Source organism: Littorina saxatilis, linkage group LG8, assembly GCF_037325665.1.
Source record: "Littorina saxatilis isolate snail1 linkage group LG8, US_GU_Lsax_2.0, whole genome shotgun sequence".
NCBI classification, from domain to species: domain Eukaryota; kingdom Metazoa; phylum Mollusca; class Gastropoda; order Littorinimorpha; family Littorinidae; genus Littorina; species Littorina saxatilis.
The window spans coordinates 20506153-20533342 of NC_090252.1; the positions used below are offsets into that span (position 1 = coordinate 20506153).

A 27190-nucleotide genomic window follows, 5' to 3' on the forward strand; every position below is an offset into this window, starting at 1 on the left:
TGCACTGGATGACAGTACATGAAACAGTACTTACCTCCCATTATCGCTCTGGAGAATTCTCAGAGGTCCAAAACTGCAGAACTGGTCGAAGAGACTTGCAACCTCAGCAGCCCTCTTAGACTTCAAGGCGTATGCCCAGCTGTACTTGAAGAAGCAATCTCGGGCGTGCAGAATCCACTTGTACTCATTGTCTGGTCGGCTTCTAAAGTCAATTAGGTCGATCTGAACTCGAAGAAGGAACGACAGGTTGATCATCGCCTTGCCTGATGGTAGACTCTTCACTGCTTGCCTTTGGCAGCAACTAGTGTAGGTATTAAGGAAAATGTCAATTACAAGTACATCCCATTTGATTCCGGCGTAGTTGCTTTTGACTTCTGCCCAGGTCTTGTCTCGGCCAGAATGGCCAACGTTAGTGTGGCATGTGGAGATTGTTTGGAAAATCTCCTCACGTGCGACAACCGGACAACCCGACTTCTTGCAAAATATTATATTCTGCGAGCCGACCATCCCGAGCTTGCACAGCTTTATGGCCCAATGTTTGAATTTTGGACCCTCTCAGTCTGGACATGCCTCCTTCTCGTCCAAACTGAGCACCCGCAGAACTTTGTTGTATTTGTTTTGGGGCAGGCAACAAGTCTCTCTATTGTTCATATTCAGTTTTTGTATGTGCGCATCCAATTGCTGGTAGAAGTTTGCTTTTTGTTGCTGGTCACCACTGTCACCGTTAATCTCCATACTGTCCTCTGCTTCTCTCTTGGCTGTCAAACTGAGATCTGTGTCAGCAACTTCCCCTTTTGTGTGAACCAGTGCTCACAATTTGTTCTCACCAAGGAGCACTTTATTGCTCCAGTACAGCTTAAAGGAGTTGTATTCACGAATTCGTGATCTCAAGTTGTGGCAATTAGAATACACCTGCAAAACTGGTAAATAATTTGACATTCACTCAATACCTTTTGTTGTAATAAAACAAGTTTTAAGTCCAGTAAAATCTGGCACAAAATTAAGCAATTTTCAAGTCTGATTCCAGTTTCCACAAGAGCAAAGTAGAATTCTCCTCTGGATTCCACTTTCCACTGTGACTGTTCAAGTCTGATTCCAGTTTCCACTAGGGCAAAGTAGAATTCTACTTTCCCCTAGAGATTGAATTCTAGTTTCCCCTAGAGGAAACTGGAATTCCAGTTTCATCTGGCAATAATCCAGAGGAAAGTAGAATTCCAGTTTCCTCTAGGGGAAACTGGAATTCTACTTTCCCCTAGGGGAATCTCAGATTCCTCTGGATTCCACTTTCCACTGTGACAATTAACTCTAGTTCAGTGCTGGTAACGCTGTACGCATCCCCTTGGTAACAAGGGAAGCCCCTCTAAAAAAAGAGTGACCAATACCCACAAGGCCATATAAATACATACTTCCGACTTCCGTATGCGCGCGCATACGCCGCCATATGCATCATTCCAAACGAAGCCCAACTCACTCCCCTTTTTTAGAAATCCACCCCCCACAGCGGGGAGGCGGGAGGGAATAAACGATGTGAGTTGGGTAAGTATATTAATCAAATGAAAATTTATTACTAAAATTTTTAATTAAATTACATATCTTACCCAACTCACATATAGCAGATTGCTACTATAGGTGGAGGGCACTTAACCCAATCAGGAATTGAGAATCTGTCCTGCCGCTAACAGAGCAGGTAACCCAGAAAAACATCCTATCTCAATGCATAGGCATCTCTGAGATAAACACCAACGAAAAACCTTTCAATAAAGCCAGCAAGCCGACTCAAGAACACAGTTCTGCCAGGAGACCAAATCAAAGAACAGCTAGAGTGGAAGCCCAATCTCTTGCCCCGTGAGGCCTAGCTGTAGTAAAGGGCAAAACTGCCCTGACATCCCCTGCCTGACTCTGCCACCATACATAAACTTGTCTAACTATGGTGGAGACCCAATTGGCTAACATTACTCTCGAGATGTCTTTAAAGCGCACCATAACGAGTGAGATAAAAAGAAGTTCCTGAGATTCCGATCTAGCGTGCAGAGTCCTTAACGGAAAACTGTGGGGGGCTATAACCGTACAAAAATGTACATCAGAATCTCCAAGAGCCATAAAAATGCTCAAGAAAAGAAAAAAGAGTCCGTGCTGTTCGAAGGGGGAGGACTGACTGACTGCCCCCCCCCCCCTGTCTACTGCCACCACTTGAAGGCATACCTGAACACTGTGGCAGTCCATCTAGGCAAGGTTGACCTCAACAAGTCATTACCCCTACCAAAGTTGAAAGACATTCTTTCTTCCTTTATATAAATTAATCAGTGTATAACGTCGTATATAACCGTTCAAGGTTAAAGGGCGACGAAGCAGAAAGATAAGAACCAGAGCCCTTAGATTTAATGATCTCAAGCAATCCGTGCAAGTCAGAAAAAATCTTCAAAACTCGAACAGACCAAAAGGCTCAATATGGCTCTAGGGGAGCCAAAATAGTGATTAAGATTTGAACGGTGAATCAAAGTTGGTAACTCCAGATTCCGCTTATATGCCAGAAAACCCAAAAGAAACCTAAGTGCCATAGATCAGTCTTTCTCCGAAAATCTGTCTATAGCAAAAAAACAAACAGAAAAAACACTTACTCCCACTTCTCACAGAAGCTACCCGAGTAAGCATGGCCCACAAGAGCAAAGTAGAATTCTCCTCTGGATTCCACTTTCCACTGTGACTGTTCAAGTCTGATTCCAGTTTCCACTAGGGCAAAGTAGAATTCTACTTTCCCCTAGAGATTGAATTCTAGTTTCCCCTAGAGGAAACTGGAATTCCAGTTTCATCTGGCAATAATCCAGAGGAAAGTAGAATTCCAGTTTCCTCTAGGGGAAACTGGAATTCTACTTTCCCCTAGGGGAATCTCAGATTCCTCTGGATTCCACTTTCCACTGTGACAATTAACTCTAGTTCAGTGCTGGTAACGCTGTACGCATCCCCTTGGTAACAAGGGAAGCCCCTCTAAAAAAAGAGTGACCAATACCCACAAGGCCATATTAATACATACTTCCGACTTCCGTATGCGCGCGCATACGCCGCCATATGCATCATTCCAAACGAAGCCCAACTCACTCCCCTTTTTTAGAAATCCACCCCCCACAGCGGGGAGGCGGGAGGGAATAAACGATGTGAGTTGGGTAAGTATATTAATCAAATGAAAATTTATTACTAAAATTTTTAATTAAATTACATATCTTACCCAACTCACATATAGCAGATTGCTACTATAGGTGGAGGGCACTTAACCCAATCAGGAATTGAGAATCTGTCCTGCCGCTAACAGAGCAGGTAACCCAGAAAAACATCCTATCTCAATGCATAGGCATCTCTGAGATAAACACCAACGAAAAACCTTTCAATAAAGCCAGCAAGCCGACTCAAGAACACAGTTCTGCCAGGAGACCAAATCAAAGAACAGCTAGAGTGGAAGCCCAATCTCTTGCCCCGTGAGGCCTAGCTGTAGTAAAGGGCAAAACTGCCCTGACATCCCCTGCCTGACTCTGCCACCATACATAAACTTGTCTAACTATGGTGGAGACCCAATTGGCTAACATTACTCTCGAGATGTCTTTAAAGCGCACCATAACGAGTGAGATAAAAAGAAGTTCCTGAGATTCCGATCTAGCGTGCAGAGTCCTTAACGGAAAACTGTGGGGGGCTATAACCGTACAAAAATGTACATCAGAATCTCCAAGAGCCATAAAAATGCTCAAGAAAAGAAAAAAGAGTCCGTGCTGTTCGAAGGGGGAGGACTGACTGACTGCCCCCTCCCCCCCCCCTGTCTACTGCCACCACTTGAAGGCATACCTGAACACTGTGGCAGTCCATCTAGGCAAGGTTGACCTCAACAAGTCATTACCCCTACCAAAGTTGAAAGACATTCTTTCTTCCTTTATATACATTAATCAGTGTATAACGTCGTATATAACCGTTCAAGGTTAAAGGGCGACGAAGCAGAAAGATAAGAACCAGAGCCCTTAGATTTAATGATCTCAAGCAATCCGTGCAAGTCAGAAAAAATCTTCAAAACTCGAACAGACCAAAAGGCTCAATATGGCTCTAGGGGAGCCAAAATAGTGATTAAGATTTGAACGGTGAATCAAAGTTGGTAACTCCAGATTCCGCTTATATGCCAGAAAACCCAAAAGAAACCTAAGTGCCATAGATCAGTCTTTCTCCGAAAATCTGTCTATAGCAAAAAAACAAACAGAAAAAACACTTACTCCCACTTCTCACAGAAGCTACCCGAGTAAGCATGGCCCACAAGAGCAAAGTAGAATTCTCCTCTGGATTCCACTTTCCACTGTGACTGTTCAAGTCTGATTCCAGTTTCCACTAGGGCAAAGTAGAATTCTACTTTCCCCTAGAGATTGAATTCTAGTTTCCCCTAGAGGAAACTGGAATTCCAGTTTCATCTGGCAATAATCCAGAGGAAAGTAGAATTCCAGTTTCCTCTAGGGGAAACTGGAATTCTACTTTCCCCTAGGGGAATCTCAGATTCCTCTGGATTCCACTTTCCACTGTGACATATACTTTGCAAAGAATGGTGCCATTACATCTGTGCCTTTCTTCTTCTTCTGCGTTCTGTGCCAAGTTTCAACAACATTCTTTCACGGGCTCAAAAGGTATGATCGTTTGAAAAGAGGTAAAAAATACTGCCCCTGATGTCTTTCGCCCAAATATTTTTTTATGACTCTTTCTATAATTTTGATTCTCTTTCTCCGATAGGATGCGTATAGCCTTTTACGGATGATGCGAATCACTTGCTCGGTAGAAGTTGCAGAAAAGAACTTTTCGCGTGTTTTGAGCACAGCTGTGCTGTATAAGAAAGAAGTAAAGAATACAAAGAAACAATTAACAGAAGAATGCAGACATGACGTCATATAATTCCAAAAATATGACGTCAGATGGAGGCAACACTGGGTTTTTCTCATCGTCGTCTTGATAGCGCCGAGACACAATCTGGCATTTGCTGTGACAAATCAGACAGTTTGAATGCTACGAAATAGAGCTGTGGAGATGGACATCGCCAGGTTTTTAAGAGTCTGTAAGAGCATTGTCTCGATAGTGGAAAGTGTGTGTCCTGATCACTCAGCCACCTTGATATGAGTTTTGCAGACGTCATCGTCTAAAAATAGAACAGCAGAGCGGAGTGAGATTTTACTTTTTATTTCTTCAAAGTCATGAGGCTATATCTTTTGAGCCCAAGAAAGAATGTTTCTGAAACTTGGCACGCATGTAATGGCACAATTCTTTGCAAAGTACACAGAATTGCGTGCATGTCACATTTGTTTCCAGGACGTTATGAACGTTTGCAAATGTTTAACGGAAACCCGTTACAACGTCCATTCTCGGGATCTGTTTGCCCCAAGTACTAGAGCGAATCCAGATGAGGGTCTTTGTCATCGTTCTGTGTAATTTGGAGAGGCTGCTATTAGTAGTTTTATATGTATTGCATATCAACTGCAGCTACCCAGCAAAAGCACCACACAAACCCTGGATTTTTTTGTTGTTTTTCAGGATAGTGGTCGCTTTTCTTTACACGCTAGATTAGCCTGACTGCGCGACGGCTTTGAACGAAATTTTTATGACTTGTTAGGTAAGACACCAAATAAACATTTTGGTGTAAAAAATGCAAAATATCGTTCAGTCGCCGTTTTGATGTACTGTTGATGGTGAATCATGCCGTCAAAAAACGCCATTTGTGAGGGTAGGCATGGTCACGAACATGTGACGTCATGCCCAAATATTGCTCAGATTCCTGAAAGGCATTTTTGAGCAGACTACAATATCACGCAAAAATGATTTCAATAAAGTTACTGACTTGTCTGTAGTGTTGGGCGGGGATGTAGCTCAGTCGGTAGCGCGCTGGATTTTTATCCAGTTGGCCGCTGTCAGCGTGAGTTCGTCCCCACGTTCGGCTAGAGATTTATTTTTCAGAGTCAACTTTGTGTGCAGACTCTCCTCGGTGTCCGAACACCCCCGTGTGTACACGCAAGCACAAGACCAAGTGCGCACGAAAACGATCCTGTAATCTATGTCAGAGTTCGGTGGGTTATAGAAACACGAAAATACCCAGCATGCTTCCTCCGAAAAAGGCGAATGGCTGCCTAAATGGCGGGGTAAAAAACGGTCATACACGTAAAATTGCACTCGTGCAAAAAACACGAGTGTACCTGGGAGTTTCAGCAGAAGAAGAACAGCAGAAGAAAGACATATCTTAAAATACACGTTATTTTCTGACCCAAAAACTGCTGTTTAACATCTGGGGTATACCACTGAAAAAATATCCTTAACTTTATGGGCTCAGTGTACATCACGTTTTTGTCAGGTCAATTTTAGGGGTATACCCTGACTTCGGCGGCGGTCACGTGATACCTACAACCGACATCTTTGATCTGAAAAGTGTGCCCGGTAGCCAAGCGAAGGGCCTTTGCAGTTTGAATGAAATGACACGGCACTGAATGTTTTTGTTGGGGTACAAAAATTGGTGCAATAATTTGTTTGCTCAGTTTATAATATTTTTAACATTCAATAATGTAGCAACTAATGTTATATTGTGTATAAATATTGCTTAACTTCTGAGCTTGAGTCTATTTGCAGCATGAAGATAGGGTTTGACCTATACCACGACTCGTTTAATTCATTCGGATTATATAAAACAGCTTGTGAAATTTTATTTTGACAAATAAATACTGCGGCACACTGATATAATTTTTGTTTATACTTACCAGCAGTAAAGGAAACGTTGAATTTAAACTTTTCCGGAGTATTGACGATTGACGTGAAATTCAGTATCGCCACAGAGGCAGTTTTCACCAGAACTGCAAAGACCAAATGTTAACTTCAGAAAGTCATAGGTCAAATGTGATGTCAATGTGTCTATGAAAGTCAGTTAAGCCGTTTTACATTAGCTGCGCCACCGGGGACGCGGCGTTCCTGGTAAGTAACAATATCGAGTCGAGTGGTCAAGATAAAAAAAACAAAAACAATTGCCACATAAGAGGGCTCTTTCCTCTGAATTTTGACAACAACACTAATGTTCTTTGAATATACGTGCTATGTAAATTGAAAACTATCATTATTTAAAACCCTGAATTTCATCGAATAACTTTCAAAACGATCTGAGAGGGTTTTTCCTTTCCCCTTTACAACAACCGTGTTGTCAAACCAAAGGTAGTCAAATAGTCAGCACTCATACATGCCCATGTCCCAAATAAACGCTAGTTCTGGAGACATAAATATTAAGTTAGCATAGCATAGCATGCCCATGGATGGAAAGGAATGCACGAGAGATGTGCGTCTGCAATCCCAAATTACCACACATGTAGGTAAAATACGGCAATGTAAACGCTGCCATGTTTACAGGGTTGCAATAGCCTAGCTAGGACACGGTGTTTTTATTGTAACAGGTATAACATTGTATAACGGGCCCGGCCCACTCTTCAACATTCCAACATTATAATTGTCTTGACAAAATAACGCGCCCTGTTGGTTAAAACTCAATAGCAAGCATAGTTGAATTATTGCAAAGGTATGATTCAGAAAGTACAACACAACAATCAAAATGAACATACGATTTCGAGTCATATCTGTAGGATGGTTTCCGGTATCTAAAAACATGGTGTCGGTAATCTCACGGCCTGACGTTTTCCCCATGATTACCCGACCAAACATGCGGTTGTTTTCTGCCAATTGGAATTGATCAAACTGAAAGTCAAATAAAAAGTGAATAACACTGAATCTGATTTCACTGTTCATTTTTTAGCCAATCAAATTTAAAAAAGAACACGAAAACATGAATATGCATGTCGTAAAACACAGACAAACATGCGTAGCGCGCCAGTTGTAGACACATAGCAAACATACACACATAACGTGGGTATTCAAGTACAAACAGACACAGGCAGGACACACATTGGAAGTCTTCAAGCTTTATACTACAGATAAACAAATTTCCCTGCCAACTTTGTCTCTCCCCTCCCCCTTTGGATGAAGTATATACAAAATAAACAAATATCTCTCTATAAAATGCCTTATTCCGTCCGATCCATGCTCTGCTTCTTTCCACCTGTAAACTGGAAGATGTGTTCATTTTCGATAATCATCCAGGATTCATAAAACAACTTCCCAGCAACCATCCTGAAACATCTATAGCTCATGCGTTGAGAAAGTACACTTTGTGGTGACTACTTTTAGTGCCTTTCTTTCTTTCTTTATTTGGTGTTTAACATCGTTTTCAACCATTCAAGGTTATATCGCAACGGGGGAAGGGGGGAGATGGGATATGGGAAAGGGGGGAGATGGGATAGAGCCACTTGTTAATTGTTTCTTGTTCACAAAAGCACTAATCAAAAAATTGCTCCAGGGGCTTGCAACGTAGTACAATATATTACCTTACTGGGAGAATGCAAGTTTCCAGTACAAAGGACGTAACATTTCTTACATACTGCTTGACTAAAATCTTTACACTCATTGACTATATTCTATACAAGAAACACTTAACAAGGGTAAAAGGAGAAACAGAAACTTTTAGTCGCCTCTTACGACATGCTGGTTAGCATCGGGTAAATTCTTTCTCGTCCCAACCAATATGGGACTCCCCCTAACCCGCGGTTTTTTTTAGTGCCTTAAAAGTTCCAAACGCTCACATGTTTAAAATATACATCTCTGATTCTGAAACAAAAAACATAAACATACCGCATTTAAACGTCTAAGAACTACACGCTTGAAGATACGCCATTCAATAAAAATTCAATGAGTTCAGTTGTTTTCTGAATCAAAATCCACCATGAGTTTCTTTGTTTTCTGAATCGGATTAACCTTGAACAACCCATCGGCGCGAGAAAGGTATCTCATACTTTGTGTAGAGCTAGAGTTGCTCATATTTCGGATTTCTACACACTCGGTCACTTCAATCTGGTTTTATTGTTCTACCAGGGAAACAAACAGGTATTTCTAAAAATCAACCGGTAGGTCATACCGGCAGCCATTTTTGTTTCGATATTGTCTTGATTCAACCGGTAAAATACCGGTAATTACCGGTTAACGCCAATACTGTGACACACTTTGACTGCAATCCGTCGTTCAATTATGAACAATATTTCATAAACAGAACACGCAGTTAAACGCACACATCCCTTTAAACTCAAGAACACGAAGCTGTTTTATAACCTCTACGTATCTTTCGCCTTCCGCTTCTCCTCTATCTACTAGCTGCTCCCGTTTCTAGTAAAGTATTACCATGATGTTAAGATTTCCAGAAACCGATGGTGGAGGATGGAAGACGTAAATGCACTGTGCCTCTTTAGTGGCAGGCTCTGGATATCCAGGGTTCCAGTAGACTTTGCCTGTCTTCAAAACACCGCCACACGTGCTGCCTAGTGACAGAAAATAACCAGTCTGCAATTTAGCTCTCATAAAAAAAACTATGAACTTTTGACATTAAAAACACACACAACTAGCATAGTTATTTGGTACATAAATGAGCGAACAACCCGTAAAGAAATTTAAAAGATTTCCAAACCTCTTAATTTCAAGGCAAAATACTAACACCGGCTTAAAAAGAAAAGTTGTCCGCTGGGAAAAAGAGTTCTACGGACTTTCGTTCCTGGGAACGGGAGGCCTACCTCGATAGTCCCCATCCGGAAACAAATTTCCTAGACGTTCAGCGGACAAATTTTCCCAGGACAGAAAGTCCTAGCCTATATTTAGGGGTCGGACTTTGAGTCCTGGGGGGACATCTTTTCCTTTTACAGATACCGAGGTGAAGGTGTCCTGGTTGTCCGCACTCGGCCGCATTAGCTATAAGTAGACGTAACAATAGTGGGTTTTTATCGCTTTCTCCTTGGCGCAGTTGCTATGGTGTTGGTTTCGGAGTTTGAAGGTCTTCGGGTCGATTCCCGTCTGGTCCGGACTGTGTTTCTGTGTCTGTCTCTTCTTGGTTTTCTTCTATTGGTTCATTATCTCCCCACTTTATGCACTGGGTTTTGCAATATAAGAATCGGTCTTCAAAATTCAATGCTAACATTGTAAATGTTCCAACACAATTCTCGTTAAGCCAATGGAACGAGATGGTTCGAAAGTTTCGACCAAAGGAAACGCTTGTGCTGGAAACAGTAACGTTTGGCTTGATTCTTGACATCTACCTGACTGTTTATGCAAAGTACTTTAAGAAGTTAACAGTGTCACATAATGATCGTGTACAAATACTTACTTAATTCCCTCACGAAGTATTGGAGTTTGAATCCGTATCCATGTTTGTGGATGGATATGCTGCTTCGAAACGTGATAGTCACTCGTCCAGGCGAAACTGAGGGTAGCATCGCCAAGGAAATATCAAAAACAACAGTTGAAGTCAGCAAGACATAACACAACCTAAGGCTCAATCCCTAAGTTATAAACAGGACAAGTTGTCACGGTCAGCATTGAGTAAGAAGAGGTTTGCCTCTGCTACTCGGTGCATTTTTGTTCAGAATATTTGATTACGCTAAAAAGAATTTATATTCCCAACTCCTAAGAACAAATTCTTTTTTTTTATTAAAACAGCAAAGTATGTCAAAGCCTGCATTTACTTATCAACACTTGATCATTGTCATGATTAAATGGATTCAGAATAGTAAATACACAATACACTTACATATTTGCCATTTGTATTGCGTACTTGATTGCGAAAAAAATCGGATTCGATTAATCGCGTATATACAGAGCTTCACCTCATCGAATGAAAACCAGGAGCGTGACAGGACAAACTTATGACCCTTTTTTTCCCAGAACTTCAGTGTGAATAACGTACACTAACTTCCCTTCATGAAGCAACGCTGAATAGCTAGTGCATTTTGTTGTCAAATTTAAGGGGGTAGATCGACCTACCTAGAGTTGGACAAAAAATGTTTTTTTGAGAACCAACTAGTGTGTGGCATCATTAGAAAACTAAATCTCTTTATTTTCATGTACAGTTGGAGATATGATGGTTCTAAGCAGGTGTGTATCAACCCTGAAAACCCAACATCCGGTCCGATAATGTATTACTCTTTCTTTCATTGTACACACAAATTAACTAATTTTAGCATGCAGATTTTCTCCGAAAACACCACTTTTCAGGGTGATTTTACACCACAGTAATTTATCAGTTTTTATGCTAGAGCCTTTTAATTTGTACTGGAAATAGACTTCAACCATAGCTGGATCCGAAAATTACCAAACTGTAATCAAACATACAGATCACAAATATCATAAGGTATACTAAGGGGATATATATTTGTTTTATTAAATTGTGTACATAACGTTTACTGGTAATACGCCACTTACCTGTTTTTCCCTAGTTCAGGCTCCAGGTAAACATGTTTTTCATCACTTTTTCAAAGTACATCTTTTAGGGATAAAAAGTGTAAGAAATATTGTGTAAAAAGTAATGAGACAGTGACAAAAGGTCAGGTGTCATGTCTACTGTCCCGAATGACACACGATTTCTGACATTTCACCATTGCCAACATAATAAACAAATAAGAAATAGGTAGAAAATGAATGTGAAAACTGACTTTAATTGTTGATCAGTATTTTCTATATCATTAACAAATAATCTACTTACACATAGCTGTTTGGCAAATGTATGTTGCATGGGACACACTGACATGAAAGTGGAAGATGTTTTCCCCTCTAGAGAAACTACATATCAAGTTACACTTTTTGTGCTCTTCCATTCCAGTTGGCAATCAATTGTTAACGCATGTTATTAGAAAAAATAGAACGAAAACAGATTAGATAGAATGAAAAATGTACTGGTGATGTCATTTGGGACATACTGACATGAAAACGTCACCTTTTGTCATTGTCTCAGATACCAATTTTTTTGGTTCGCAAAATGTTATTTTAATTTAAAAGAATTATCATGTTTGTGAAAATCTATCAGCTAACCAATTATTTTCCGGAAAAGCTACATAACTGACATAGATGCCCCCAAATCCCATCAAAATCCATTGAGATGTTACGATGTAGCAAAAATAAACAACAATACACCCAACTCTAAGTAGGTCTACCCCCTTGAATTTTCTAGAATCACCTAAATAATTTCCTCGTCGTTATTACTGTGTAATGTTAACCTTCACTTCAAAAAGTCCTGATTGTGTTAGAAGAACTGTTTCTTAGCATTTGACCTATATTCAATGAAATTGCAAGCACCAGTGCATTAGAACCTAGTGTCAGCTAGTCACTAACCTACATAATGAATATTGATTGTTGTATCTCTGGCAAACACATGCACGTGTAATGTGCTTAGTTATATCCTTTTAATGTGTTCTTTTGTTTTGGACAATTTCTTATTTCCCAACGCTTATTTTCTTTCCTCTGATAGCAAGTGCTCCTATCAGGAAAGGTATAACTCTACATTATCGTGCCAAACATGTCCATCGGAAGTGCTTCACACAAAATTTAAATTATGTCTGCTACAATTTGTGTCTTTATAATTGTTAAAGCGTGTGTCCCCTCCCTTCACACACCTTTCATAAAGGGGTCCGCAGCATCACTACTGTTGCAGAATGTCCGCTTCCCAGTTCCCATGTACGAAGTAAAGTGGATGGTCACTCCACCTTCAATGCAATCTGTGAAAGAAAGACTGATTGTTTAATTGCTTGAACATAATCTGCAGCATTAACTGTCATCTTCTTTGCCTTTTTACATTTAGTCAAGTGTTGACTAAATGTTTTAACGTAGAGGGGAGAATCGAGACGAGGGTCGTGGTGTATGTGTGAGTGAGTGTGTGTGTGTGTGTGTGTGTGTGTGTGTGTGTGTGTGTGTGTGTGTGTGTGTGTGTGTGTGTGTATATGTGTGTGTGTGTGTGTGTGTGTGTGTGTGTGTGTGTGTGTGTGTGTGTGTGTGTGTGTGTGTAGAGCGATTCAGAGAAAACTACTGGACCGATCTTCATGACACTTGACATGAGAGATCCTGAGTATGGTATCTCCAGAGATTTTTTTTCTCATTTTTTTGTTATACGTTCAAGGTCACCTTAGAATTTTGCTAAATAAGTTCTGTGTTGTAATGTGTTGTGTTGTACTTACATAAATGTGTATTGATATGTGTATGTGAGTTACGTTGTAATTCTGAGAAAATGTTTACAATTTTCCAACATTTCTTTGTAAAGCTGCACTAACAGTTCAGTTTGTCGATTTAGAAAATTTGGATTGGTGTTGATATTTCATGATTGCTACTGCACTGGTGTTTTCAAAGTTAAGAGGTTCTTTAAGCAAGGCTTGTTGGTCTGACGTCATCATGTCTACTCCAGCCAGAACAATTGGTACTCCTAGAAATGCTGCTTTGGCTAGTCTTACTACTCCTGGTCGCGGCGATCAAGTACACTCCGCTGATGTTGGTATCCATGTCACTAATCTGTACTCTGAACATGAACTTCTTGCCGCCAAGGGACGCGCTCTTGGGATTCGTTCGGTCAGTTCGTTGGCTCGTTATGTGCAGGAAGAACAGCTGAGTCAAGTTCAGATTCGGAAGCAGTGAGCTGAACAGAAGCTGACAGAAGAAGAAGCCAGGATGAGACAAGAAGAAGCCAGGAGGAAACAGAAACGAGTTGAGGAAGAAGCCAGGAGGAAACAGAACCGAGAAGAGGAAGAAGCCAGGATGAGACTGGAAGAAGCCAGGAGAAAACAGGAACGAGAAGAGGAAGAAGCCAGGAGGAAACAGGAACGAGAGGAGGAGGAACAAAGACGACGCCAGCAACTCTATGAACTCGACGAAGCTAAACTTGTAGCTGAACTAGAAATAACGCGGACTGCTGCAGCTGCTCCTGCTTCTATTGCCAACGATCCCGCCATCCAACCGGTTAGGCTAAAAATAGACAAATTCGATGAAACCAAAGAGGAACTTGACACTTTTTTGGGACGCTTTGAACGTGCTGCCACACTTAGCGGGTGGAATGGAGAAACATGGGGAGCGCTCTTAGGTACTCTACTAACTGGATTTGCAGCTGACGTCTACTTAGAACTACCCCTTGAAAACGCTTCAAACTACGATGCAGTCGTGGAATCCTTAGGTCATCGTTTAGATGGACGGCGGATGCATACCGATCGAAGTTTCGTCAAGCTACTAAGAACGAAGCAGAAACCTTCAACCAATATGCGACCAGACTACGCATATGGTTTGAACGCTGGCGGAAGAGCGCCAAGAAAGCTGAAACATATGAAGACTTGAAGGATCTCATACTTACAGAACATCTCATGGATAGAATCTCAGGTGATTTGGGAGAATTTATTCGTCAGAATAACCCGGCTAATTTGCAAGCCACCGCAGAGTTGGCAGAATGTTATGCCGCGTCGAAGAGAGCAAGGAAAAACCCAGTCATTGTGACTGGTCGAGCTGGGGGAAACAAGAACTCAGACAGCCCGAAGAAGAACGCACCACCGATCTACTCTAACCCTGAAGGTCAAAGGGGCAAATGTTAAAGTGCGGCCAGGAAGGACATAAGCGAAGGAATTGTCAGCGTCCTGCACGTTCTACGAATGTGAGATCTGTGACGACTCCAGAATCGAATTCAACCATGAAGGAGTTGCCTGCCCTTTGCGGTCCTTGTGGGAAACTGTCTTACACTCCCCTGTGTCCTCTGACGGTAAACGGAGCCCAAGTCTCGGCTTTACGCGACACAGGAGCAGATGGACTGGTGATCGACTCGACTTTGGTCAAGGACTGCGATCTTATGCGAGAAGGACAAACCATCCGACTTGCGGCGGGAAATGTTGAACAAAAGTGTTTCACTACTGTCATTCATCTCGAGTCACCTTTTTTCTCAGGAGAAGCTGTTGCCATTGTTACCGATCAACTGACTTACCCCGTATTAATTGGAAACAGGATCATCCGTCCAGGTGGAGAAACTCTCGAAGTACCTGTGTACAAGGCGGAAGCACAGCCACTGAAGACAGCAGTCGTTACCAGGTCCCAACACTCGAGAGACAAAGAAGCACCCAAAAGTTTGAAAATGACAGATTCTGGTCTTGGAGATGTGACACGGGAAGATTTGATCAAACTTCAGAACCAGGACCAAACTTTGTCACGGATGAGAGAACTAGCACAAGGTAGTGATCCTGCTCCCTACGGAAAACGTGGACAAGTTCAGTTTATTTGGAAGCGAGGGATTCTGCAGAGACGTTTCATCACGACTGACGGAACGTATAGCCAGGTGGTGATTCCCGAATCTCTGAGAGCCGGAGTTCTCAGTCTCTCGCACGATGTTCCGATGGCTGGCCATTTAGGGACCAAGAACACTCATGATCGACTTTGGCAGTCTTTTTACTGGCCCGGAATGGGCGGGGACATCCGTCGTTACGTACAAACATGTGATGCATATCAAAGAGCTTTGCCAAAAGGAAAACTACACAAAGTTCCCCTTGGAAAGATGCCACTCATCGATGAACCATTTAAGAGACTCGCTGTTGACATTGTTGGCCCATTGACCATCTCCGAGAGGAAGAACCACTACATCTTAGTCACTGTGGACTATGCTACACGTTACCCAGAGGCTACTCCTTTGCCCAGCATAGAAGCCGAACGTGTTGCCGAAGCTTTGTGGGAAATGTACACCCGAGTTGGAGTTCCTTCAGAAGTACTCACTGATCGAGGATCACAGTTTGTCAGCGACCTCATGAACCAAGTAAACCAATTACTCGCCATTAAAGGACTCACCACCACTCCTTACCATGCGCAATGCAATGGACTAGTGGAACGATTCAACGGAACATTGAAGTCGATGCTCAAGAAACTCTGCAGTGAAAAGCCAAGAGATTGGGATCGATATGTACCTGCTCTACTTTTTGCGTACAGGGAGGTACTGCAAGAGAGCCTTGGATTTTCACCATTCGAACTCCTCTATGGTCGAACCGTGAGGGGTCCCCTTGTTCTCCTGAAGGAGTTGTGGACCAAAGACCCTCCAGCAGAGGTGAGGACCACGGCGGAATATGTGTTTGATTTGCGGCAAAGACTAGAAGACACCCTGAAGCTGGCTCAACAGAACTTGGACAGCTCATCTCGTCGCTACGCCAAGGCCTTTGATCGACGAGCAGTGAAGCGGAAATTCAAGATTGGGAGTAGGGTTCTTCTACTCATTCCACTGAAGAGAAACAAGTTGGAAATGGCTTGGCAAGGGCCTTATGAGGTTGTTGGGAAAGTTGGGGAGCAGGACTACCGATTGCGAATTGGTTCAAAGGAGAAACTCTATCATGCCAACCTTCTCAAGCAATACGTGGAAAGAGAATCTCAATCCAGACCCACTTGTAAAAGAACAGAGGCTGATGTCCTTTCCTGCACGGTTGTGGTGGAGGAAACTGGAACTACCTCTGGGGAAGATATGAGGTACCCTCAGGACATCCCGTTGCCGTCACTTCAGCCTGAGGAAGGTCCAGATGACATCCAATGCAACCCAGAGTTGACTGACAGTCAGCGCAACGACGTGAAGCTTTTGGGAATCAAAGAAAGATTTTCGTCTATGCAGAGGGCCTACCGCAGAAATGTGGTTTTCTCTTTTGCATAGAAGTTTGAGAGTTCTTCTCTGTTTTATGCCAAGAGACTGCCTGATGAGAGCTTCTCAGCTCGAAACCGGTAGCAGTCTTGGCTAAACAAAAACGGACCTTTTCAGGTTCAGCACTCTATGAGAATGCCCTTAAATGCACTTCGGTGATTTCTCAATCCTTTGAGGTTGTAGAACTCTCCTCGGGTTATTCTTGTTCAGTGTTGCAATCGGCTCCGAAAGGGTTTGATTCTCCAGTAGGCTGTCTGTGAAGAGTTCTTTCTAGATCTAATTCTTACCCCCTCCCCCCACCTCTACCATTACCTCTAGTGTGCTCCCTGCTTTCAAAATTCCTTGTTGGAATGTAGGCGGTGGAGACATACACAGAGTAAAGGATGATCTTCCTTGCTCATGACGTAATTTCTATGCATTCTCGCTCTTGACGTCATTCTATATTTAACTTTTCTTTAAAAGTACAAGCGATCGAGTGCACATTTTGGCATTTTTAGCAGCGCTCTCATTATAAATTTATATATCTATATCTATATACGACTTGTGTCTGTGTGTCTGTGTCTTCGCAATGCACGGCCAAAGTTCTCGATGGATCTGCTTCAAATTTGGTGGGCTTATTCACAGATACCCCGGACACAACCTGATTGATGAGATATTTCAACACGTGCTCTCAGCGCGCAGCGCTGAACCGAATTTGGTTCCACCTCAGCTACCCGGGCCCCCATACCGACACACCAAAGCCGCTACACCACATCACAACGCCAAAGTTCTCGGTGGATCTTTTTAATTTGGACACCGTATTCAGCTACACCCCGGACACAATATCATCGATGAGATATTTCAAAACGTGCTCTCAGCGCGCAGCGCTGAACCGATTTTGGGTTTTCTGTTCATTTCACCATTCCCAGTAACTCTTCCTTATCTTCTCCATGTTTTCAGCATTTACCTCCTTTCCTTCGTATGGTGCACTATAGTATGAGGGGGCATCTTCGGATATTCCCGGCGTTCTGTTACTATTTTTAGAAGGTCACCGCAGTGTCCAGAACGTAAATTGGACCCGTAAATTATCCTCACTGTAAAAGTGCAAAGGTCGAATCAATTTATAGCCACGCGAAACATACACTGTCATCTATCTCTCAATATATACGGCTTCTCTGTGTGTGTGTGTGTGTGTGTGTGTGTGTGTGTGTGTGTGTGTGTGTGTGTGTGTGTGTGTGTGTGTGTGTGTGTGTGTGTGTCTCTCTCTCTCTATGTGGGCAACACCTGTGGATTGTTCAGTTCTGTTTGTGATGTGGTCTGGCGGCTTTTGTGTATTTGTATGTACTGGCCTTCCTTTGAGAAGCCATAACAGTTCAAAAGGGCTTAGAGATAAGCTCTAAATTGCTCAATCCTGTTTGAGTGGAGTTCACCTCCAAAGGTGATTAACACGGTTACATTCGTCGACAAGGATGGGACTCGATATGGTCAGGAATGGCATTATGGCCACTGAATCATTTTCGTGATGTTCCCATTCCACGAATCTGGGAGGGACCTAAGCTTGGCGGGTCCATTGTTCGGACCCGGCAAAGCCGGCGTACGGCTCTAAGTATTTCATCCCGGCGAAGCCGGCTACCCGGCGAAGCGGGTATTCCTCTAGTATATATATATATATATATATATATATATATATATATATATATATATATATGCATACGTCCGAGTCGAGTCAGAGTCGACCAGCCGTTTGTTTGTTTGTTGTTTGTTTGTTGTTTGTTTGCTTATCTGCAAGTGCAGTATAATGGGTTTCTACTATTGTATACTTCTTGTACTTTGCCTATGATAGGTATGATTATATCTAAGAAATATTGTTAAATCGTGTTGTTAATATATTGATGCTAGTAGCTAGTTTGAACACTTATTTGAATATGTTTAAATGGTTGCCAGCATGAGTGATTTGGGTATATGTGTGGGTGAATCAGTATTGCCATTGTCCATATAATCCTGCTTTGGAGTTATTGGCATAAGACGGACCGGGTAAAGTGATATTGACTATGAAACTAACTCTACGCATATTTCAGGTCGCCCTGTCATTAACCAGAAGACTGAAACAACCAAGTTCTGGTGTCAACTTTAACCGGAAGATGACATATCACCTACATCTACATCTTCATCTACGTCTGCGCAGTCTTCTGCTTCACCTTTAACTACCTACTACCGTCATTCTATCGTCTACGTCTACATCGTCGGGATTTCTATCCACTGCTGGACTCAGTTGGTTATTTGAGTATTACCCTTATTACCTAGCTCGATAAATAAGCCTTTTACTCCAGTAGATCATTAACTTAAATGTGTGTGTGTGCGTATGTGTTATAAATATGTTTATAAGTGAACAATAATATTTCCTCTTACACTACAATTTGTGTTTGTGGTACTTTATTATGCGAGATTCTTATTGAGTCGGTGGTTTACTGGCTGCGCACGTGTGTGATGCATGTGTGTGTGTGACAGCAGTGCGTTCAGTTTTATTCTGTGAGTTCCACAGCTTGACTAAATGTAGTAAGTTCGCTTTACGCGACTTATTTCATCGTGTATTGTTCATTTTTCCTTTTAGTACATTTTCATTGTTGTCGTGTTATTGTTCTTCTAACCTGCCGTCACTTCTTCATTTTTTATTTATTCTTGGTACTTTGTTACAACGCTTTTTCTTTGCAAGCCATTTAAGATGTTCGGAATATTCTCAATAGGCAAAACAGCAAGTACCCAAATACAAACAATATTCAAACACAAATTAAACACCATGCATTGCACCCGTCACTTTTGTCTTACCCTCTTCCGCAATGTTGATGTCAACGAAAAAGAATGTAATTTGGCTGTCATTGTGAGGTGTGAAGGTCCACTGGCAGAACGTGTCTGGTGGGTATGCACCGGGGTAGTTTGGACTCGATAGTTCTCCTTCTCCTTCACTTAGCCGTGGAAGTTCACGACGACAGTCTATAACACACGCACACACACACACACACACACACACACACACACACACACACACACACACACACACACACACACACACACACACACACACACGCACACACACACACACGTTTATGTCAACACGGCGGGATCCTAAATACGCATTATGAAGACTGGGGTCACAGTGGGATACTGGCCTAGTGGAAAATACGCCCAATAAGCGGAAGTCCAGTGTTCAATTTCGGCTTTGCCTGGTTGGTTAATTAAGGGTACAGATTTTATTCCGATCTGTCAGGTCAACGTATGTGCAGACCTGCTGGTACCTTATCCCCCTTCGTGTGTTCACGCAAGCACAAGACCAATTACGCACGGAGAAGATCCTGTAATATACGCCAGAGGTGATGGGGTTATCGAAACCCGAAAATACCAAGCATGCTTTCTTCGTAATCTAGTATGGCTGCCAAAGTGGTGGGGTAACAGCGACCACACAAGTTCAAACTCACTCGTGCAAAAACACAAATAAACGTTGGATTTTCAGCTCATGAACGAAGAAGAATAATTTGAGGACTTTCCATCGATGGTTTTGCACACACACACAGACCAAAAATGATGTCAGACAACTTTTTCATCGATCCTGAGGGTTCACATTGCCTTCTGCTTCATCGTTATAAAACTTAACCGATGTTGATAAAGATGAAACTATAGACCATGCGTGTTCCCCGAGAACCGTAACAATTGTCTAACAATAAATCAGTGGGCATTAGTTTCAATGGAAAATTGGACATCTTACATCGCCCTTCGTAGTATATGTCCTATTTTGTATCAAAGGCTGGATGCAAATGATTTGCGTCGTGAGGATGGTGATATCACGGATTAAACAAACTGAACCATTCGTGATCGGATATGTAGAGTAAAGTCACAGAGAGAAAAGTTGTGTAGTGTAGCTACAATAAACCTTCCAAGCGTATCACATAAGAATAGTTAGACCGCAAACTGAGAGAAGTCCCCCGCAAACCTGCATAACTGTAGACACGCAGGACGAAGCCAGGGCGGTGTTGAAAGTCAGATATAGAGTCTGGTGTTCGTACTTTGAGAGTCACGTAGAACAAGTCGCCCTTGATTGCTTTGACTGCACATACAACACACAGGTATGCCAATGCAAATATCAGTAGTACTACCGATTAAGTAGTATGGCGCATGGTCAATAAATTCATCATGCTCCAGTTTTCTGAATGTAGCTTGTCCTATCTTCGCTGACAGTACTTGTTAAAGCTGCTCTCTCTCTCTCTCTATCTCTCTCTCTCTCTCTCTCTCTCTCTCTCTCTCTCTCTCTCTCTCTCTCTCTCTCTCTCTCTCTCTCTCTCTCTCTCTCTCTCTCTCTCTCTCTCTCTCTCTCTCTCAGCGACCAAACTGCAAAACCCAGACTGCCCTTCGCCTTCATGAAAATGTCAGTATCCACAAAAGAAGGACCGTAACTCTATTCCTAAAAGACCACATGATCCCATTTTTGCCTCACACTTTCTTCAGACCTGATTACACCCCTTGAGATTGCTGAAAATACCCTCTGTGAAAATAAGACCTTTTGCCAACAAGTTTCATTGCACCCAGGACCTACAAAAAAGCCGTCAAATCAGAGCTGAAAAGCAACCCTAAATAAGGCCACCTTAAGGCCTCTTCTGATTGGCTAAGACACTTGTGACTCTGCATCGATGTCGGCGGAGAGTAGTTCTAATGACTGCTGTAATTTGGGCCAGATATGCCAAACGGTCTCTGCGAAAATCACATTTTATGATTTTGTTTGGATCATACCTCGTATTAAAAGCTCTCTGTCCGTGTGTCTATCACACTTTTGAGTTTCTATTTGAAATGCTATATCCCATTGTTCTTAAATACTTACGGGAGTAATAGCCACTAGTGTCCCCTTATCCAGGATTAGGTGCTCTTTTTTATTGCTCGGGCGTCAGCCCAGTTCAACTCAAAATTAGCTTAAATGTGGACACATGCCTGTGCATGATTCTGGTGCCAAAGTTCAGACGAACAGCTTGATATTGCTACTTGTATTTTCATTTGAGATGACTCACAAGTGTACACGTAATACCCCATAGATCCACACAGTGTCTGCTGTTCTCCTTCAGAGTTGCTGAGCAAGAGCGAGTCAGCCACGCACCATTTTCCAGAAGCTCTTGGTGAAAGAGCCATTTGGTGAATTTCCACGACGGTCCTGTTCAGTCAAAAACGCAATTGAATTTAATGTTCGAAGACACATACAGACACACTTTAAACTGACAATGAACGAGTTAAGCTTCCCGAACTGTGCGTCACTGCGTCCAATACGTAATGGAACCAAACAAGATGCATTATTTGAGGTTGGTCCCCGACGCACTTACCATAAAAAGTACGGGTCCAAGGACGCACTGAATTGGCCGTATCATGCGTATGTTCGGTGCTTATTTTCAGACTAAAATCTGCTGCCACACTTTCTAGAATTAATAGGTTGCGCTGCTGCGGAAATGTGCCGCGTATGCATGTCCAAATAATTCAGCTAACATAAACAAAGAAGCAAGTCATTGGATACATATTGGTTGCACCCATGGTGTGGTTAGTGCACTCTTTTAGTACAACACATTATTCCACACTAGAACCACTGTATATTAAGTGGACATCTTGCTGACTTGCCGATAGTATTTTAATATACTGAGAGAGAAATAGGGTGGGAGAGGGAGAGAGAGAGAGGGGGACAGAGAGATGGGGGGGGGGGGGGTAGGTGCGACCAACATATAGACAGAGACAAGGAAACAGACAGACAGAGAAGGAGAGCATACAAAGTCATCCTCACAATAAAAGATAAAGTTGAAACAGAAAAGGATGTACAAATCGTACAACGCTGGCAACAACCAATAACTCAATACCATGATAGTACAGGAAATAAAAAAAGGACTGATGGAATACATACGTCCCATCCACCTCAGTGGGGACCATCCACTGACAGATATAAGCAGAGCCAGGCGCAGTGTAGTCCAGAGGGTAGTTGGGGCTGTGTATGAAAGTATCAGCTTTCAACACTGTCGAACCACACACTGCAAGGCAGAAAAAACTTCTTTTTTTCTAAATGGTTTAGGAACGTGAAAGAAATATCGTCACGCTCAAAAGAACAATACCTATCTCAGTGTTAGGCATTTCTGTAGTGAAACTACAGGGGACGCTACTGGAAGGGTATCTATCACATGTTAAAGAGTACAAACTCTCAGACCATCGGAAACCATTGCCACGGTAACGTGAGCAAAATTGCCGATCTCGTTTCTTGAGTTGGGCACCTTTTCTTTATGATACAGGAAGACTTGTTTTGAGAATGTAAACGTATGCAAAAGCTATTTGTGGGTTGTTATGCTGTTGTTCTGATTGAAAATATTGCTGTCGGCTCTTTATCTCACGTTTATCTAGCTGTCACTGAGCGTGACGATATGTTTTTCCAAACCATGCGGGATATCGCAATAATATGCAGAATACATCAACCTGAACCCAGAAGTAAAACCCCGGTGTCATTAATAAACAGAATCAAACATTTCAGTTTTAATTAGAGCAAATGACGTCGTTGGATTGTGTATGTCTTTTATTGGAAAATGGTTATGAGTTTAGGCACCAGAACGTCTGTTTAGATATTGCTCTTACATGGTATTTCGGTAAACAATAAAGTACTGGAGCTGAATATGTTTGACAAGAGAGACAAAAACAAACTTACACACTGGTGTGTTGAATTGCTGCAAGCAAATAAGATGATTAAACAATAGAATCGTTTATGTAAAAAAAAACCAAAAAAAACATTACAACAAAACAAATCGCGTAAGGCAAAAATACAACATTTAGTCAAGCTGTCGAACTCACAGAATGAAACTGAACGCAATGCAATTTTTCAGCAAGACCGTATACTCGTAGCATCGTCAGTCCACCGCTCATGGCAAAGGCAGTGAAATTGACAAGAAGAGCGGGGTAGTAGTTGCGCTCAGAAGGATAGCACGCTTTTCTGTACCTCTCTTCGTTTTAACTTTCTGAGCGTGTTTTTAATCCTAACATATCATATCTATATGTTTTTGGAATCAGGAACCGACCAAAAATGGATGAAAGTGTTTTTAAATTGATTTCGAAAATTTAATTTTGATAATAATTTTTATATTTTTAATTTTCAGAGCTTGTTTGTAATCCACATATTTATATGTTTTTGGAATCAGAAAATGATGAAGAATAAGATGAACGTAAATTTGGATCGTTTTTAAAAAACAATATTTTTTTTACAATTTTCAGATTTGTAATGACCAACGTCATTAATTAATTTTTAGGCCACCAAGCTGAATTGAAATACCGAAGTCCGGCCTTGGTCGTAAATTGCTTGACCAAAATGTCAATCAATTTAATTGAAAAATGAGGGTGTAACAGTGCCGCCTCAACTTTTACAAAAAGCCGGATATGACGTCATCAAAGTTATTCATCGAACAAAAGAAACAAAAACGTCCGGGGATATCATTCCCAGAAACTCTCATGTAAAATTGCATAAAGATCGGTCCAGTAGTTTGGTCTGAATCGCTCTACACACACACACACACGCACACACACACACACACACACACACACACACACACACACACACACACACACACACACACACACACACACACACACACACACACACACACACACACACAAACACAAACACACACCACGACTCTCGTCTCGATTCCCCCGCTATGCTAAAACAGTTAGTCAAAACTTGACTAAATGTAAAAAAGAGGGACATTTGGAGACATTTGCAGTTAAAGGCAGTGTTGGGGACAGGAAAAAAAGACGGGCAGTTAGAGTCGTCACACTTTACACAGTGGAACAGTAAATCTAAAACCAAAAAGACTGCCGATGTTTCCAAATTCAGAATAAAACAAGTCGCGTAAGGCGAATTTACTACTTTTAGTCAAGCTGTCGAACTCACGGAATGAAACTGAACGCACTGTATTTATTTTCACCAATACAGTACAGCTTCGTCAATCCCCGCGAGAAGGAAATCGCTCACCTCACACGTGCAAAACGCAGTGATATGCACACGCCAGAATAGCGGGTAGCGTATTGTGCTAAGCAGGAAAGTGCGCTTTTCTGTATTCGTGTTAACTTTCTGAGCTTGTTTTGAATACAACCTATCATATCTATATGTTTTTAGAATCAGTAAACGATAAAGAATAAAATAAAATCATTTTTAGATCGATTTCTTAAAATTTAATTGTAAGACTAATGAATCTATTTTCGTTAATTGTGATCACATTTTAAGAGTAAACATGACATATGTATATCATTTTAGATTCAGAATGTCATGAAGATTACGATGCAATCAATTTTAAATCTGTTTGCGAAAAATCGATTTTAATGACAACTTTAATGAGCAAACTCATTAATTAATTTGTAAGCCTCCAAGCTGAAATGCAATACCAAAATCCGGGCGTCGTTGAATATTACTTAACCAAAATTTCAACCAATTTGGTTTAAAAATGAGAGGGTGACAGTGCCGCCTCAACTTTCACGAAAAGCCGGATATGACGTCATCAAAGACATTTATAAAACAAATGAAAAAAAATGTCTGGGGATATCATACCCAGAAACTCCCATGTAAACTTACATGAAGATCGGTCTAGTAGTTTTCTCTAAATCGCTCTACACACACGCACACACACACACACACATACACACACACATACACACACACACGCACACACACACACACACTCATTCACGTTTATAGACACACACACACAGAGACACACACACATACACCACACCCTCGTCTCGATTCCCCCCTCTACGTTGAAACATTTAGTCAAAACTTGACTAAATGTAAAATACAAAAAACAAGGTAGGTTTGTTATTGACAAAACATTCGTTCAAACTAAGCTATTGTTACATATTGTTTGTTTGAGCACTTTAAAGACCGTTTGGTCAATATATTTGTGAATGTAACGTATTCTTTTGTCAATAACAAACGTTACTACAACCTACCTTTCTTGTTTTTTGACAATGAAACAGTAATTATGCAAAGCCGATCCTCTGTGTGGGGGAAGGATGGAGGTGTACGGAGTCAGGTGTAATAGGCGTGGGGCTTACATGTATGCATGTTTTGACACATGAGGGTGTGTGCACGTGTGCATACGTCTTTCTGATTAAGCTTAAAATGTGCCAGCAAAAAAAAAAACATGAAGGCACGCATCTCTTAACTTCATCATAGTTCTATTCCTAAGTGAATGGCACTTCGTGAAAGAAAACTACATCCTAACCTGGGCATACTCCGGGTAGATGGCACCATCCCAACCAATACCACCGTATTTACTGTCTGTGTGGAAACTGACGCTTAACTCGCCATATGGTACGCCAAACCATGTTTCTGGCACTGTATAAGTGACGATGAGAATATAAAATGACTGAAAGAATTAGGGGACAAAAGGTGAACAAGTTTCAAAAGAGAAAGTCAAGTATACATAAATCTGTTGAAGAGGAGACAGGCAATAACACATGCATTTCCATGTTGCTGTTTATACCTCTATACATTTAATGCAACTTGTCAAATGAAAACACACACACACACACACACCCACACGCACACACACACACATACAGATACACACGTGTGTGGGCACACACAGAGCAAATTAAATGCAAATATACACATCTGAAGCAGTCATTAAATGCATACACCAGAGAGAGAGAGAGAGAGAGAGAGAGAGAGAGAGAGAGAGAGAGAGAGAGAGAGAGAGAGAGAGAGAGAGAGAGAGAGAGAGAGAGAGAGAGAGAGAGAGAGAGAGAGAGAGAGAGAGAGAGAGAGAGAGAGAGAGAGAGAAAGAAAGAGAGAGAGAGAGAGGGAGAGACAGACAGACAGACAGAGACAGAGAGACAGACAGAGAGAAACACGGGGAGAGAGACAGACTGAGACAGAGAAAGTGAAGTCAGAGTTTTCAGGATAGGAAAAGATCAAATTAAATCAAATCGAATTTTATTTTACGAGGGTTGTGGCATAAGCAATACAAAGAGGGTTTTTCCAACCAGCACGTGCCCAGAGAGGGGACAACTCTAATCACATATTTACACGGACATTCAAGTACAAAAAGGTAGAGAAAAACAAGAACATTTGAATATTTACACATTACAAATTATACGCAACTAATAAGCAGTGAGAACAATGCTGATTAAACATGCTTGAGCAAAATGTGTTATCAAAACTTGGAGGTGTTTTTTACATTTAGTCAAGTTTTGACTAAATGTTTTAACATAGAGGGGGAATCGAGACGAGGGTCGTGGTGTATGTGTGTATGTATGTCTGTGTGTGTGTGTGTGTGTGTGTGTGTGTATGTGTGTGTGTGTGTGTGTGTGTGTGTGTATGTGTGTGTATGTGTCTGTGTGTCTGTGTGTGTGTAGAGCGATTCAGAGTAAACTACTGGACCGATCTTTATGACATTTTACATGAGAGTTCCTGAGAATGATATCCTCACACGTGTTTCTTTTTTTCGGTAAATGTCTTTGATGACGTCATATCCGGCTTTTTGTAAAAGTTGAGGCGGCACTGTCACACCCTCATTTTTTAATCAAATTGATTGCAATTTTTGTAAAGCAATCGTCGACGAAGGCCGGACTTTGGTATTGCATTTCAGCTTGGTGACTTAAAAATTAATTAATTACTTT

At 41.6% G+C, this 27190-nt stretch overlaps 1 protein-coding gene across 1 annotated transcript in view; it reads right to left on the bottom strand.

Annotated features, from left to right (window-relative positions):
* The window catches only part of LOC138974547 (uncharacterized), a 252051-nt gene that overhangs the window by 191615 nt on the left and 33246 nt on the right, over nucleotides 1-27190 (bottom strand). Inside the window, exons 7-17 of the mRNA XM_070347263.1 lie at nucleotides 25792-25904; nucleotides 23226-23244; nucleotides 22440-22563; nucleotides 21568-21707; nucleotides 20502-20615; nucleotides 19343-19507; nucleotides 12522-12623; nucleotides 10241-10336; nucleotides 9268-9404; nucleotides 7602-7734; nucleotides 6756-6848 (exon numbers count right to left, since the gene is read on the bottom strand). Coding sequence (XP_070203364.1) covers nucleotides 6756-6848; nucleotides 7602-7734; nucleotides 9268-9404; nucleotides 10241-10336; nucleotides 12522-12623; nucleotides 19343-19507; nucleotides 20502-20615; nucleotides 21568-21707; nucleotides 22440-22563; nucleotides 23226-23244; nucleotides 25792-25904 — 1236 coding nt within the window. The remainder of the gene's footprint in view (nucleotides 1-6755; nucleotides 6849-7601; nucleotides 7735-9267; nucleotides 9405-10240; nucleotides 10337-12521; nucleotides 12624-19342; nucleotides 19508-20501; nucleotides 20616-21567; nucleotides 21708-22439; nucleotides 22564-23225; nucleotides 23245-25791; nucleotides 25905-27190) is intronic.